The sequence below is a fragment of the Scomber scombrus genome, chromosome 6, assembly GCF_963691925.1.
Source record: "Scomber scombrus chromosome 6, fScoSco1.1, whole genome shotgun sequence".
In the NCBI taxonomy this organism is placed as follows: Eukaryota; Metazoa; Chordata; class Actinopteri; order Scombriformes; family Scombridae; genus Scomber; species Scomber scombrus.
In genome coordinates, this window is record NC_084975.1 from 17,999,137 (window position 1) to 18,014,396 (window position 15,260).

The 15,260-nt window shown below is 40.3% G+C and overlaps 1 protein-coding gene across 2 annotated transcripts in view; it reads right to left on the bottom strand.

Annotated features, from left to right (window-relative positions):
* LOC133982402 (RNA polymerase II elongation factor ELL) overlaps nt 1-15,260 on the bottom strand; it is a 30,056-nt gene that overhangs the window by 11,386 nt on the left and 3,410 nt on the right. For both annotated transcript variants that reach the window (XR_009925331.1, XM_062421446.1), the window contains exons 2-4: nt 14,235-14,282; nt 2,460-2,587; nt 1,766-1,920 (exon numbers count right to left, since the gene is read on the bottom strand). Coding sequence is in view for 1 of the 2 variants with exons in the window: in XM_062421446.1 (XP_062277430.1) it covers nt 1,766-1,920; nt 2,460-2,587; nt 14,235-14,282 (331 nt within the window). In the remaining variant the exon portion in view is untranslated. The remainder of the gene's footprint in view (nt 1-1,765; nt 1,921-2,459; nt 2,588-14,234; nt 14,283-15,260) is intronic.

Here is a 15,260-nt window from a genome sequence, read left to right on the forward strand (position 1 = left end):
CATAGTTTCAGAGTACATGTACATCTAATACTAATGTTTAAACCATGGACAGTTTAGTAGGTTTTATATTTCCATTTTAAAATAGCTGTATTTCATAGTAATTTACAGTATTTCTCTAGATTAGAAAGGAAACATTTTATATCTGCTTCGCAAATTCGCTACAGTCTTGCAGGAACTTGTTTCAACATCTACCTTGGACCAAGTCGTAAATAGTTTAGGCAAATATACTCCAAGCACTGAAACAGCCTGTATTGCCACATTTCAAACAAGCAGCAACAACACCCATTTTTTTGTCGGTAATAAATTAATGCCGCTTGAGGGAAGTTTTTAAGACTCTCAAGGCAGCTTTCGTGGAATGATAAATACCACAATGGTATTTTAAGTGATGTCTCACTTATAATTACTGACATGAATTATGGTGTTGTGAATGTTATATGCAAATGAGGCATGAAAAAAACTGTTAGTAATACAGTAATAGATTGGGCAACTTCATTACTAAAATTGTGTATCACAAAACACCAAACCTTTACAGTACCAGTTGTGCACAAATGTAAGATTCCTATTTGTCAGTTCCCTTTTTCCTCTCAATGCTGCTGAATTTTAAAATCATACATTATTGTCTAAATTGCAGACATTTTTCTATGCTGCAGCCTATAATTCTGAGTTGATACATTGACCTTTTTTCTGATGAGTGTAGCATTACTGTACCATAAAAAGACAGTCAGTCACCACAAAACAACTGTGTGCTCTCCACTGCATATGGCACATACTGTGATCCATAACCCATTTATTTCACTCTATGCTGTCTAAGAGTAGGCGAGGACAGTAATGTGCTTGAATGGCATGTTAAAGTAAAATGGGATATCCTTTAAATGCATGTTTCTAAATAGGATCTCCCATGTCTTTCCCAACATTTACTAGATGTATAAATGTGTCAGATTTATTACATTTCGTTTGTAAATGTCTCTGAAAGACTGTACGGCAAAGCATGGTATATAATGGGTAAAACTGGTTCCAACAGCTGGCTTGTACAGCAGTTCCCCCTAAACATTATGTTATAGGGATGGTTTGCACAGCAGGTTTCCACTCATAAAATATAATCTACACAAGCATTTAAACTCACACAGGATCTCTAAATGTCATGAAGCCATGCGGCCAGATCATTTCTTAATACCCAGTATGGTCGATTTAATTGACAATGACACTAAAACCAAGGTTCAGGCAAAGAGATGGTTAGTGAGAGGAGAAAATTAATAGCAAAATGGATGTACTTCATTTCAGGCCAAGATCACTCCAGGTTAACTGTGGCCTCTTCTTTAGATGGTACTTAGAGGTATTTTATCAAGTGAAAGTGAATTAAATCCCAGTTACTGTAATTACATTTTTAGGCAAAACCTGATCAGCAAGAGGCTTGTTACAAGCACATACTTCTGGCGAACTCAATCACATTAATGGTGCTGGCAGGCAAGCTGGCACAGTGCCTGAGCAATCTGGTCAAAATGAAAGGAAAATTACAAGAAAGATGCATCCCTCTTGCATGAATAATTGCAACACAGCGCTTTGATCAATTATGTGATAACTTCCACACCATATGGCAATTATCAGCAGGATGAAATGGTGAGAGGCAATAGTTTAGAAGCTTTCTGGGAACATGAAAACTCTCCGGCTATCTGTCCTTGATCCCTACGTGCTTGAAGGCTGCCTCGTATAAATGATGCTGGAGGGTACAGCAGAATGTAGATACAGCTATTAAGTGAGAGCTTACTTGGCCCTGGTTTGATCTCAATTGCTGAGCGGCTCCAGATGTCCTTCTCCACCTGAGACATGCGCTCCCGTGTCGTCTGGTAGGAGTCGTCTGTGGCACAAACTGTGATCTTGTCCTGAATGCTGCCCTGGCCCTCCAGGTGATCCCTGCCCTCCCTATGTGGAGGAGAGAGAAGACTTTTAGGTGTTAAGCTTACAAATTCCCTGGTTCAGCTCAATCATTTGGCCATTTGTCAAAAACAGGCATTAGAGACACTAGCTGTTGTACTGTTGTAATTTATGGTGTTGTCTCACACACACATAACTGGTTCTGTGATTTGTTTCCGCATGCAGATTCTAATCCTATGTTTTAAAACATTACTTTAAACAACAAATGTGCAGTTAAAAGGGTAAAATACTCCAGAAGAAATAAAGCAGCTCTCATGTCACCCTTTAATCCACCCTTTAACCCCGCACAGCCACAAACACTACCTCTCTGTTCTCAATTATTACACCTTCGGGTCACTTGTGGCATGACGGCGTTTGGGTGTTATTGTAGTCTTGTTTGAATATAGTCATACAGTGTACTGTCTGTTGTTGTAGTGTCTAAGAGAGAGGCCACTGTTTGGTAAGGCCCTGCGGTCTCAGTCTGACACCGAATTTACTACGAATTCCATTCGTGGTTGACTGTGGAAATAGTTATGTGTGCTGCTTACCCTGAGACATACTGGTGAATGCAGTCGAAGCTGGACTGAGGTTTGTCTTTGCTGTCACTGGATAGGTAGAACGAGAAGATTCTGAGTCCATCGGGGGATTCAGGGGTTGGCGCCGGGATCTTTATGTACTAATCAAGACCAAAAAAAACAGAGAATTAAATTATTAGAAACATTGTTGTGAGGAATAAGACATATTTTTTAAAGAGAGGTTAAAGTGAACACAAAACCAGTCATTTCATTTGTGTTTATAAAAGCAAGTCATGGTCATTTTTAACCTTCAATCATTTTACAGCGTTCTCTCCAATACACTCTGACATGCTTGAATGTATCTGCTTGCATTGCTAATTTGAGTGGTGTGTTATGTAATAAGCCTGTTTTTTCTCTCTCAAATGTAGCCTTATCTGATTTCATGTAATATCAAAGCAGAAATAGAATAAATGAAGTAAACCAACTTCTTTTACTGAACCTGATGAGAGCGATCTTGACTCGCTAGTTTCTTTTTTTTCTCCCTGCAATAAATGTGACCTAAATAATCCCCAACTTGGGCCAATCACAGAGGCCACATGGTACCTCCCAGGTCAGAGATGATGACCTGTATCCAGTCATGGGAGGAGGCTGTCTGAAAGGCAAAACATTACAATAGTATAGCGGACAGCTTTTTCACTCTGGTGATAACCTCCTCTGTCATCGGCTATCCGTGGCTCCTTAGCAACAAACAAGCCAGCAGGGTGAAGTCTATCTCTGTCAGAAACCTGTTACATAAAATGACCCAAAAACCTACTTCCACTAAAAGGACAGTTCAACATAGAAAGTCATTAACCAACAGGTAATACGTCCTTTAAAACACATTGGGCAGCGTCTCTCTACTACACTGCCTGCAGCTGTGTTTCAACCTGAAAAAAGAGAGTTTAGTACTTTTGTTGATAGGATGTCCTAGATTCAGGAGACGCCTAATGATTATCACCCATCCTTTAAAGCATGAACACATGCTTACTGATAGGTAGCATTGGGTACAGTTTTCCCATATTAAATGTGAGTTTGCTGCAGCAGCTCACATTTTTCTCTCTTTGGCCTCAGTTGCCTGCGCTCTTTTTGTAGCACACGGTACCACCTCAGTCCAAAGCACACAGGCGTTTTTAACTGCTGGTTCAAGAAAAACAAATGTCAGTCAGATAGACCTGAAGCTGCCTCTTCAGTCATCAGTCATAAGTGATTGATTATAAGCGGACTGGCTGAGAGCACAGTGCCCCTGGCAGATGTGTCAGGCAGGACTATAGCTGTCACAAATGCCCAGTCATGCAGCAAAGCCATAAGCAGTGTTTTTTGGAGCACACAGAGCCAATGAACAGCTCTTCTCGTGACACCCCTCCTCCTCTTCTGCAACCCAACGCATGCCATTCACCCTACCCCCATCAGCCCCTAGCTTTCCTTCATGTGCAGGGCCCACCCATGTCAACACAAAACGCAAAGCAGCCCACAAGGCCATGGACACTTGAGACACACAGCTGACCATTAATTCTGACCTATTTATGTCTGACCGTTCACATGAAGTGGTAAAGAGGAGTCCTGCATATGTCTGCTCTGGGATTTACACTAATTACTAACAATCAACCAAAAAAGCATCAAAGTGAGCAGGACCCAGAGGCGAGCCATGTCCTCAGAATCTATTACTTTAAGAGAGTAAAGTGGTAGCCGCCTTGACCAAAATTAGAAGCAACAAGTTACTAAAAACAGACTTATTGATGTTGTGAAAGGCATGCAGAAGCTTTTGGATTTGTGTTTAGTAGTATTGCTAAACAAACAGTTAGCTTGCAATAAGATGACTGCTTACATTTACACATTTAGCACTGCAATAGTGCCACCATGTCCCCTCTTTCAGTTGATGGCAGCAGTACGAGCCCCCTCCAGCCATGCATTAGATTTGCTTGTCACCCCCATCCATGCCACCGTGCACACTTCACATTCTAATTCTAATCAATGTCACTCAGGTCAGACTGTTCAGAGGTCGCCCCCGTTTTATTCACAGCTTCCTTCTCAAGCTTCATAACCATATGTCATTTAACCCATTAGTTCCCAGTTGCTTAGTCCTAAAGGAAAGCCTGAGAGTCTGTTTCACCTCAGGATTACAAACTTAACCCCAAAAGTGCTGAATTAAAAATAGCTCAAAAACTTAGAATTAAATGAAAACCAATATTGATTCTACCCATGTCGGTTCAAATATTATGAAGCTATTAGCTAGCCTAAAATTCAGCAAACTGACTCAGTAATATCACTTACACTGTAATATGTATCTTAACTTTGCTAACAGTAGCTCACATTAGCTACAAGAGCTAAACCAATCATATATCAGCCATTATACTGGATGAAATAAGCTAATTATAGATTATTCAGTATTGGTGTAAATATTGGCTCCTAAGAATAAGCAATGGAATGAACTGAGATGCCAAAAATATGTTTTAGGTAATTTAGAAACAGTGTTTCCATTAGTCTAAATATTTTGTCCACCTGGAAGCACTGACAGGTTTATTTTTCAAAAAGTCTCAATATTACAGTTAACATAAAATAAATGTACTTTTTGGAGGAAATCATTATCAAATGTTTATGTTAAATGTTGTGTGATGTATGCCAATACATTGACTTGGATTTTTAATACTCAAATATCAATACTGGTATAAACCTCAAAAGTCCAGTAACATCATGCTATGTTAGCCACCCAAGGCTAAAGTTGTAGCAGCAACAGAGCATTATTTTGTTTCTAAGCTATAAGGTAAAGACTGTTATTTCTTATTTCAAAACTTACACAGTTGATTCAATGATCTGAATTCAACAATCACAACAATACAATAGGTGTGTTCATTTTTAAATATGTTCAACATTTTTGAATTTAAAGCTTTTTAATGGAAATAATAGCTTATATACTGTAACCAGCTATATGGTGGTGGTGAAACCCTAAGAACTATGTGTTTACTGTGGTTGGAGACGCTCTCTTTACTCAGTTTATAATGCCCAGTGTTGGGTAACTTACTTCCAAAATGTAATATATTTCATATTACTAGTTACTTGCATTTGAAAGTAATACGTTTCTTTACAATATTACCTTCTGTGAAGAGTAATAAGTTACTCATTACTTTTTAGTTACTTTAACCAAAATAAACATTTAGGACAAGGCATTACAAAATGAGGGCACGCAATATTTGTTGCTGTGCACTCTCTCCAGGTGTTTCTTGAGGTTACTTGTACTATTTTTAGCCGTAGACAGTTCCCTCGGCCTCCCACCAGCACATACAGTGCACCTTACTGTGAGGTTCTTATCCTTTTCTGTGACAAATTCCAAATACTGCGAGTATAACCACTTAGAAAACGTTGAATTATCAGTTGTTGCCATCTTGACATCTCCAAACCAAACCATCTTCTTCTTCTGTTGATTTAAAACCGTCTTCTTCTCTTTATTTACGGCTGTTGTGCCTGGGTTGTATTTCGAAACCTCCGCCTGTGCGACAGCTCGGATTGTAACGCGTTACCGGACTCAGTAACTGTAATAATATTACCAAAATATAGTTAGTAACACGTTATATTACTCTGTTACTGCCTAAACGTAATATATTACTGTAACACGTTACTTTTGCAACACTGATAATGCCACAGCTTTCTTTATAACTTCAGTTATACATAAGCATGTCACCTGGTAAGTCAATGACATTTAAGTTTCATGCCAACAACAACAAGAACAACTAGTATCAACTTAACATTTAACAACTTTGCTACAGTCTGATCAACCAAGAAGTTAAATGTTACAACTGTAAACAGTCATATCTTTTACACAGCCTGTTTAGGATGGGAATGTTGCACTGCATTATTACAACTGCCCGTTCTAAATAAAAAGTACGAACTTGGAGTGAGTGGGACATTTTTACTACACCATTAATCAGGCCGCAGAGGTAGTCACATTGATCGACGTCTGTGTAAATGGGACAACCGGCATGGCGGGACTACTCGCACTAGACGCAGACGCTGTTGTGTTACATTTCATGCTTTTGAACGCCTGCATGCTAACTAAAATCAGACATGGCAGCAACATTATGTTTGCTTTGGTTGATTCAATGTAAAAGAAAAAATTACAGGTTTTTTTTTAACAGCAATATTGCGGGATTACTGTATGAAAGGGGCTAATGACTGCAGAAACATTAATCATCACAGCCAATTTCTGGAAAGTGGCCTGTGTCACCATCCCACCCAGCCCGATGGAATTAACTCTGACTTTTGATGTGTTGAGTCAGTGACACCACTTGTACCGACCGGTTTGTGATCCTGGAGTTGCTGTTAGGCAAGTAGTAGGTGTAGATTTACATATAGATGCTGAGTCATAGACACCTCCATATGGAGCTTCGGTCCTTTGGGGCTGTGTGTATAAGTGTGTGGGTGTGTGTGTTGCTGTTTTGTCTTTTTTTGGGAAAAGGAAGCCTCACATTCACACAGGTCACATGCAGGGAGAGAGGTCAAATATCCTCATTTGCACTGTGGCTCACAGTGTCACAAAAAAAGATTATAATCAGTCAAGCTCAGAGGGATATGTTAAGTATAATTATCAAACAGTAAGCAAAAATAGAAACAAAGAAAAACAGTACCCAATTTAAATGTGAACAAAATGGTCAATGAGTCATAAAAAAGTGCACACAGTTTTAAAATAGACCAACAGAGTTCAGACAGCTAATGACAACTCATGGAAAAATATGGCTCCAGCGCTACCGGGTCAAGGGCTGGTTTAACTGTGAGTCACCTGTGCACACTCATGTATCAGCTCGAGTCTCTGGTTACATGTGTCCACCAATCTATGTGCACTTTTTATAGGTGAATTAGTTCATTTTGAAACCGTCCACACTGCAACACACAAATAAATGGTACTCTATCTGGTACTCTAAGGCAAAAATGTGACTTATCTTATGATGTATAAGCTGAATACTTCACTTAGATAAAGAGGCAACCAGAAACATTTTCTTTTTATTGAGAAATTACATTCCAGTGTAATTATTGTAGGATATGTGTATTTACATTTTAGCTGGTGTGTAATCTAAATTTGTAATTCCTGCTGTAGAAGTCCTGGACATAATTATTATATCAGCATTATTCGTCCAGCTCAAAATGAGGGAAAGAATTCATTAAAAAGCTTATGCTCTATAGTATCCTCATTACGACTGTGCAAGTAATTTAATCTGATGACTAATTAATCAGAGAAAAGCTTAATGGGGTATTATTATCATCAGAGTACACTATTAACATGTGTCAGTTTAATAAAATAGAGTAGCTTCATAAAAGAAACACACACGGCAGTATGCGTGTATTAATGCTGCCCATCGTCATGATATGAATTCATGATATGAACTAAAAAGTTTAGCCGTTGGACAATTACAGACAGAGCAACCAAATGGCATCAGAACGGCAATCCTTAGCACCTTGTCAGTGCAGCCCCCCATGGAGCGTACAGGCTGATACAATAACTGCCTCTGTGGCCGCGGCCCAGTCACATCTGCTCCTCCAGGGCCCGAGTGTTTGGAGATGTCAAATACTTTCAAGCTGTTGTAAGGTGTGAACTGGACTGGAACAGAAAATCTTGGCAGGGGGCTCAGCAGTTGAACAAGGACAAAAGGCACCATCAGTGATGTCCTTGTAAAACTCCATCTTTAACTCCCTGAGCTTATTTAAACTGCTCATCTTTGAAAGGGTTAAACAAAGTTCTTAACCCTGCTATTTGTTCAGGAAGGAAAAAATAGCTTCACTAGAGAGATCTACTTTTTCCCCATCCTGTGCTTTTGCAAGCCAAACATCTGTAGGGAAAGATGAGAGGATAGTTTCTCTTTCTGTCTTCCTCTGCAGATGAAGGCGAGAAGGCAAGGTTCCCAGCTCTGGTATTTGGCATGGCAGCACTGAGATGGGAGCAGGCGCCTGGATATGTGATTTACTCTGAAGTCTTTGCCTCCTGCCCCTGTCTGTACTGACACTAGTTACCATTGTCTTCTCATCTGAGCCTACTCAGCCATAGCTGCTCTGTGAGCTGCCCGTCTTTTGTTCTAGCTTCTTCCCCCACAAAGCTGAGTGCAATGGCCTGTCGGCCCGCCTGGATTATTCATGAACAGCGGGGACGTGTGGCTGTGTATGTTGGGGGGTAAAAGGAGGGATTGGGGGTTTGGGTGTGTGTGTGTGTGTAGGTGGGGGGTGCCGGTGGCTCCCAGTAAAGCCAGTGCATGAGGGATGGCCTGAAATAGTCTTCCTTTAGGAATGTGTCGAGCAATTCTGCAGAGAGGAGGGGGATGGATGTGTATGTGTATGTTACTGATTCCCTCTCTATTTAAGCAGATATTTTATTGCAAAGTTGAGATCATATATAATTTAATGGACTCTACAAGTTGAGCCACTGGTCCGACAGAAGATAACATTCAATTGTCAGCTGTGTTTCAATGACACATGCATTCAGGCAATGATGTTGGCAAACAGCGTCTCAAAGAAACGCAGGGGTCAAATTAATTATTTCCATTCACTGTCCTCAAGCAGCCCAATCTACGATTCCGCTGTGACTAATTTATTGAAAACAAAACGTGTGACATCACCTCTTAGAGTCTAAATAATGCTTTCAGTGAGCCTGGGTGGATGTGGAGGTTCCTGTGCTTGATGATCTATTCATTGAGGGGGGTTGGTAGAGACAGGAAAGCAAAAGAAGAGGGGGGGGTGGAGACTGAAGGGAGTATGTGGGGATATGGGGATGGGCAACTGTCGAGCATCCCCCAAGGTATTGCCTGTTATGCCAAGCAGAATCAGTCTTTTTCCAAGAAGCTGTGGCTAATCTGTCAACCTCAACAAACACACTCAATCTCCCCACCCCCGACAGTCCACCCCCACTTTACTGTAGGTGCCTTCCTCTTAATACACAGAGGGATGGAGACAACAGTGCTGCCTCGGTTTTAAAAGCCCACAATTATATTGTATGTGAGTGGAGAGCCACAGTTTTCTCCCATCACAATATGTAAACTAAAACTGCATTTTTAAAAATTAATTAAACCACAAAGACACACTAAAACAGTTTTTTTCTGTAAATGGTTTCTCCTCCTATATGCCTCGACTAATTTGAATTAGATGGTGACATTGTTTGGAAGTCGGGAAATTCCCTTTACACTGGTTATTAAACCTCAGATGCACTGACACCAGTAATGTGTGTTTTCCCTTGTTGATACCTAGCTGTTTCACTGGAGCAATCCCACAAACCACTTGGAGCACCGCACTATACTCCCATTACTGGACTTTTCTCTCCACGCAGGCAGTAATCCTTTAACAATTCACAGATTGTGCGTTGGAAAGTATGTCCAAACCTGATTAACTTGCAAGGGAAACTTGGAGAAAGAAGGGAAAATCCAAAACATGCACCACAATGTGTCATGTAAAATCAAGTTGCATGGAATGAAGAGGCAAGCCAAATAACTGTGTGCTTTGATTGTCAATCATAAATAACTGCTATGTGGAAGAAAATACAGGGATTTTTGATGCGACTGTAGGCATTTACAGCGAGGTGCTATCTGTGTTGCTTAAGTAAAATAAATTTGAAGAAAATCTAAATTCCATGTTTAAATCTAGGTATAATAATAAGAAAACTGCTTCAAAATGAAGTGAAAATACTTATTTTTATGTAGTGTGTATCTTCCACCACAAAGCAATCAAGGATTACATAAGCCTGTTAAAGCCTTCTGTCTGTAGGTCAAACAATAACTCTCTGGTGTAGGTTTCAAGCACTTGGGTTTAAGCTTTAAAGACTCCTCATTACTGTACACAAAAACACTGCCCGTGTTTACTTTGAGTCTTCCTCATATCCTGTTGTGCAGCATTTTTAAATCCGAGAAGAAGAAAAAAGTTTGCGATAAGATTCCTCAGAGGCAACTGCAGATAAAAGATTTCCTTATAGTCAACTTTGTTCTATTTTTACAATACCAAATAACTTGAAGATTAATAATTAACAGCTTTATACAGGGTAATATTAATATATATAGGTAATTTAAATGGTGGCTTCCTTGTAATCATTTTTATGTTTGAATAATGATTCCTGATTTGAACATACTCAGCCTGCCAAATGAAGCTTAATTCTCAAAGACTTATATATCAGATTTTGCTGAAATTAAATAACTATTCATAAAAAAAGATGAGAAAGTTCGGAAGTGTGTAATTGCATGCTTTAGGATCTTTATGACAATGCGATGAACAAGAAAACTGTAGATTATATTTAACTCATATTATTATCCTGCTCAATAGTCTCTTTATACAAACAATGCATTTTTAGTAATTAAGAGCGGCATGCTGCCATGCTGTATGCAATATCACCAAATCTGTATTTTATTTTGGAATAGCATCTTCATTTCCTTTCCCAGTTCACTGCCTTTAATTATATCTCCATGCTAATATCCAATAATGCATCATCTTAAAATGAATTGTTAAGGGCTCCGATTGCTTACAAACTTAATGACCAATTGAGGAGTTTTTATATTTATATTTGACAGCAGTCAGCAATGTTGTTGTATGTTTTCTCACTGTTACTTCCAGTTTCCCATTTAGTCCAAATTATTTTGGATTAGCTTGGAATATAAATAAACAACACAAAGCCACAACGGTCTGTGCCATTGATTTCTGATCTTTTACAGCACTCTTGTAGCCATAAAAACACACACACAAAAATACTGCCCCCGTCACTATGGCATCCTTTGAAATCCCTTGTTTAAAGCTATAGAGCACAAAAATGACAGAGGAGCTAGCTAAAGAATAGTCCCCTTTAACTGTAGGGTCTCATGAGGCTTATTCTTAACATATATTGTATAATCTAAATATCCTAAGGCCAACTGCCTCTGCATAAAAAACAGTGGGCCTCAGACAAGCAGAGAACACAGGGACTTTTGCCTCGCTTAACACATCTGGATGAATGGAGCGGCGTGTGCCCTTTCAGAAACACGTGGGACAACTCTCCCTCTCACTGCAATGCAACTGGGAGAGGACGGCTCTCAAACCACATTCCTGTTATTGTTATTCTAATTAGCTTTTAAAAAAATGATGTGTGCATGCACACATACACACTCGCACACTGCAAAAGCTTATTTGCAGTGTGAGCGGGAGGCGAAGCAAAGCAGTGTGGTGGCGGGGGGTAGAGTCAGAGCAGCCGTGTGTGAGATAGAGGCCCTGATGCCTCCCAAGGATTCAGCCAAGGCATGGGGTGAAATGGCACAATAATCAAGAGGGCAGGTGGGAGGGAGCGCAGCGGAAGCAAAGCATTCACACTCAGTCGTCATGAGAATATCTCTAAGAGCACCTCTACTTTCCCCTCATCCCGACACTGCTGCCTTTATGTGACAGCTGTGCACATAGAAACAGTAAAGGCCATAAATAAAAACAATTACACCGGCAACTGCAATTCAACATTTATGAACTGAGGAGGGGATGAAACAGATGTCACACCTGACACAGCACAACATACAGTACTTCAATGTAATGTCCGTGTTTACTAATATATTATTACTCTCATAAAAATCTTTATTCAATGGTACAATTGTAATATTGAATGGTATGCAACAACTTTGCAGTGTAATAGATGAGATACAGAGTTCAGATCATGCCAACAAGCAGGTGGCGTTGCCAGCCCTAAAGGAAAATAAGCACTAGGATGTGAAATTCCTGGCCATGGGAACCCAGACCAGCTCTGAATATATTCCTCAATCCTCTGTGATGATTTAAATGTAATCCAGAACCTAATTTCTTTTCAACTTCAAGCTTTTTGTGAAATGTTAACAGAGTTTCTCTCGGCTTCTCTTATTTCTATATAGTTGCATCATATTCCTGTCTTCTTTTATTTTCTTTCACTGCTGTGGGTGATAGTTATTGATCAAACCCATTCAGTTACCTTTCCACAAATATCATCAATTTTTAAGTATGTTTATATCCTAGATAGAGTAAACGTAGAGGTTGGCAAGATTTATAAGGAGGTTTATTTTGTGGTTTGTAAGTTTAACAGTTGCCTTGACACACAATCTTAAAGTCAGTCTATTTCATTGCATGATTACAAGCCTGGCAGACAGTTTACAATAGTAGGGCTAAATGCTGCAGGGTCAGATAGAAAGGCAGCTGAAAACCTCAGTTTGCTATTTCTTGATAGGAGCCATGGCCCCTGATACCACTGAGCCCTGGAGTGACGCCAGTACAGTGATTTAAAGAATTCCTCTGGCTTTTGCAGCCTTGGAAGTGCCCCTTTACAGGAAATGTGACATGAGTCTGTGAGGACAAAGATCAGAAGAAGCAGTCGTGGCTTCTGTGATCGAGCTCTACAGCCGGCAACTGTCAGCGGACACAAGCCTCCTCGCTCGCAACATGTGACCTCTTGAACCTCGTGCTGCTTTTGGGGAAGGGATGAGCGTCAAGAAACACTCATCCAGCAAATGCAGGAGGGGAAAGAGTCAGGGAATAGCTACATCTGTTGTGCTGAAACCCTCCAACCTAGAGACACAGATACTGGTTATCCTCTCGGTCTGTTGTATGCCAGACTGCCATGTTCACCAACAACCTCCCCCCACTAACGGCTTAATCTGGCCTCCCCCACCAATGGTTGCAGCTACCTCATTAATGCCCAATCGTCCAGCTCGGGGACTATTGTCGGAGGGGGAGGGAGCCCATGCTTGAATTCCGCAAAGCAATTTGAATATGTAATGTGCCAGCCGAGATATAATCACCAAATCCTATTCAGTGATTAAAGCACACTTAAATTGCACTCACTTAACATTTCTTCACAGAAAGACTCTTATAAGCAGGTTAATCTGCTGTTCGTCTTACAGATGTTTCATTACATGTTTACATAGATTATTTGTGTTTCGGTCACATTTCGCGTGTTTTTAAGTGCTCTCCAGATAGAAATTCCAACGCTCGTGTACCATTCCTGTATTTCAGACATTTCATGCCTGCACAGAGACAACAGGCATGGAGACATGGGGCTCCCTGGGGTTCGCCAGCTCCCCTACCTCCTCCCCCTCCCTGAACAAAGCCTCCCCAGTTGCAAGCCTGACCCAGTAACCTGGCTAGCAGCCTGGGGGTATAGCGTACCCTGTCTTAGGGCTTCCAGGGCCCGTTTGAGCACACAGGGCCAGCGTTTGTGTACAGAGCAAAGTCACTTTCGTCAATGCAATCGGCTCTTGCAGGGATTAGAACAGCTCCTTTTAGACAGGGCCGATTGTGTGGTAAATGTGTAGTATCCTAGCAGGCAGAGCTGGGGAGGGTGTAATAGTGGCTGGGCTAATCTGGCCGGACACAGGCATCTTTCTTTACACCAGCTTCACTGGAATGCCCTCTTGCTTTCATTACCAAATGTTTTTGTAGATTATGTTCCTTTCCTCTGTATATACATACAGTCCAAGATATCTGATGCAAAATAGTATAAGTGAGCAAATCAATGACACCAGGCTTTTTGGCATGCATTCACAGCAGCCATATTCTCCATGTGGACCACCGGATCTTTCAGTATCAATGTTTCAAAAAACAACAGTCCAGCGCAAGTAAACTAGTGACACTAAAATCATTCTGACATTTGGAAAGTCACAAGGCTGACCTCTTTGAGCTCACTTTGGGATGCATGAAAGTGCTTATGGGATGCTTAAGAACCAAATCAGATGTGCAGAGGAACTGTCACAAGTGTGCACCACAGCAAATCAGAACTAATTAGAGCATTCAATTTCTGAGGCATTAGAGAGAGTATGCAAAACATCTTACCCCCTGGCTCCCCTTGAAGCAAATCGCCGGCTGATTTGATATCGATGCCTATGAGAGAGAAAGAAAAAGAAGAAACTGATCACTGATTCAGGAATCACATTCCAATATATCGCCATTGTTTCAGCTCTGCAATGTGGATTTCTCTAGATGACAGCAATCTGGCTCAACGAGACAAGCTAGGTAAACTTACCTCATTAAATGCCAAAACATTGCCATAAATACCATTTCCCATCAGGCATTGCCCTGATGAATTAGGGTCATATTTCAATATCATTAAGCCTACAGTTCAAGGGTTTCTGACCCTAATCGTCAGAGGAATGTGTGTGATTAATCAATCTATAGCCTACAGAAAACTTTGCTCATGTCAGTCAGTTTGCTGAGCGTGTTGGTGTGCGGGGGAGGGGTGGTGAGTGTTTCAGCTGATTTTTTCCCTCTAAATGATTAAATGAATAAAGGCTACGAGAGATCCCAGAGGAAAAACAAAACTCCTTCTGAAACCAATTATATTTCTTTAAAAAGGTACTTTTTATAAGGGCTCCATGCTGTGGCTTGTAAAAGCGGCACTGTTCTCTGAGACTTAAGTGTACCTGGTTTAAGATCTGAAATATCATTGCTTCTTTCCCCCCTACTGATAAAGAAATATTAAAATAATGTTTAAAAAGTCTGCCTTTGAGGCAACATGATACATGGTTAATAAATGGAGACTATTATCTGTGAAGTACAGCTGTGCCCGTGATTGACAAGGTTTTTAATTTATTATTAATGGTTTTGGGAAATGTCTTCCCTATTAAGGAGTATTGTTCTGATTGTCTTCACCAACAGATAGCTTTTAATATTGAATGGAATAATAGATTTTACAGTACAAAATGTTTGTTACATATTACAAACGCTGCCTTAGGGCTAAATAACACTTGTTAATGGTCAAAATTGTGCCTGGCCATTTTAAGAAGGAAAACAGACCATCTTATTGCATATATGAGGAATCAAAAGCAGAGAATATTTACATGACAATACCTGCAATTTATA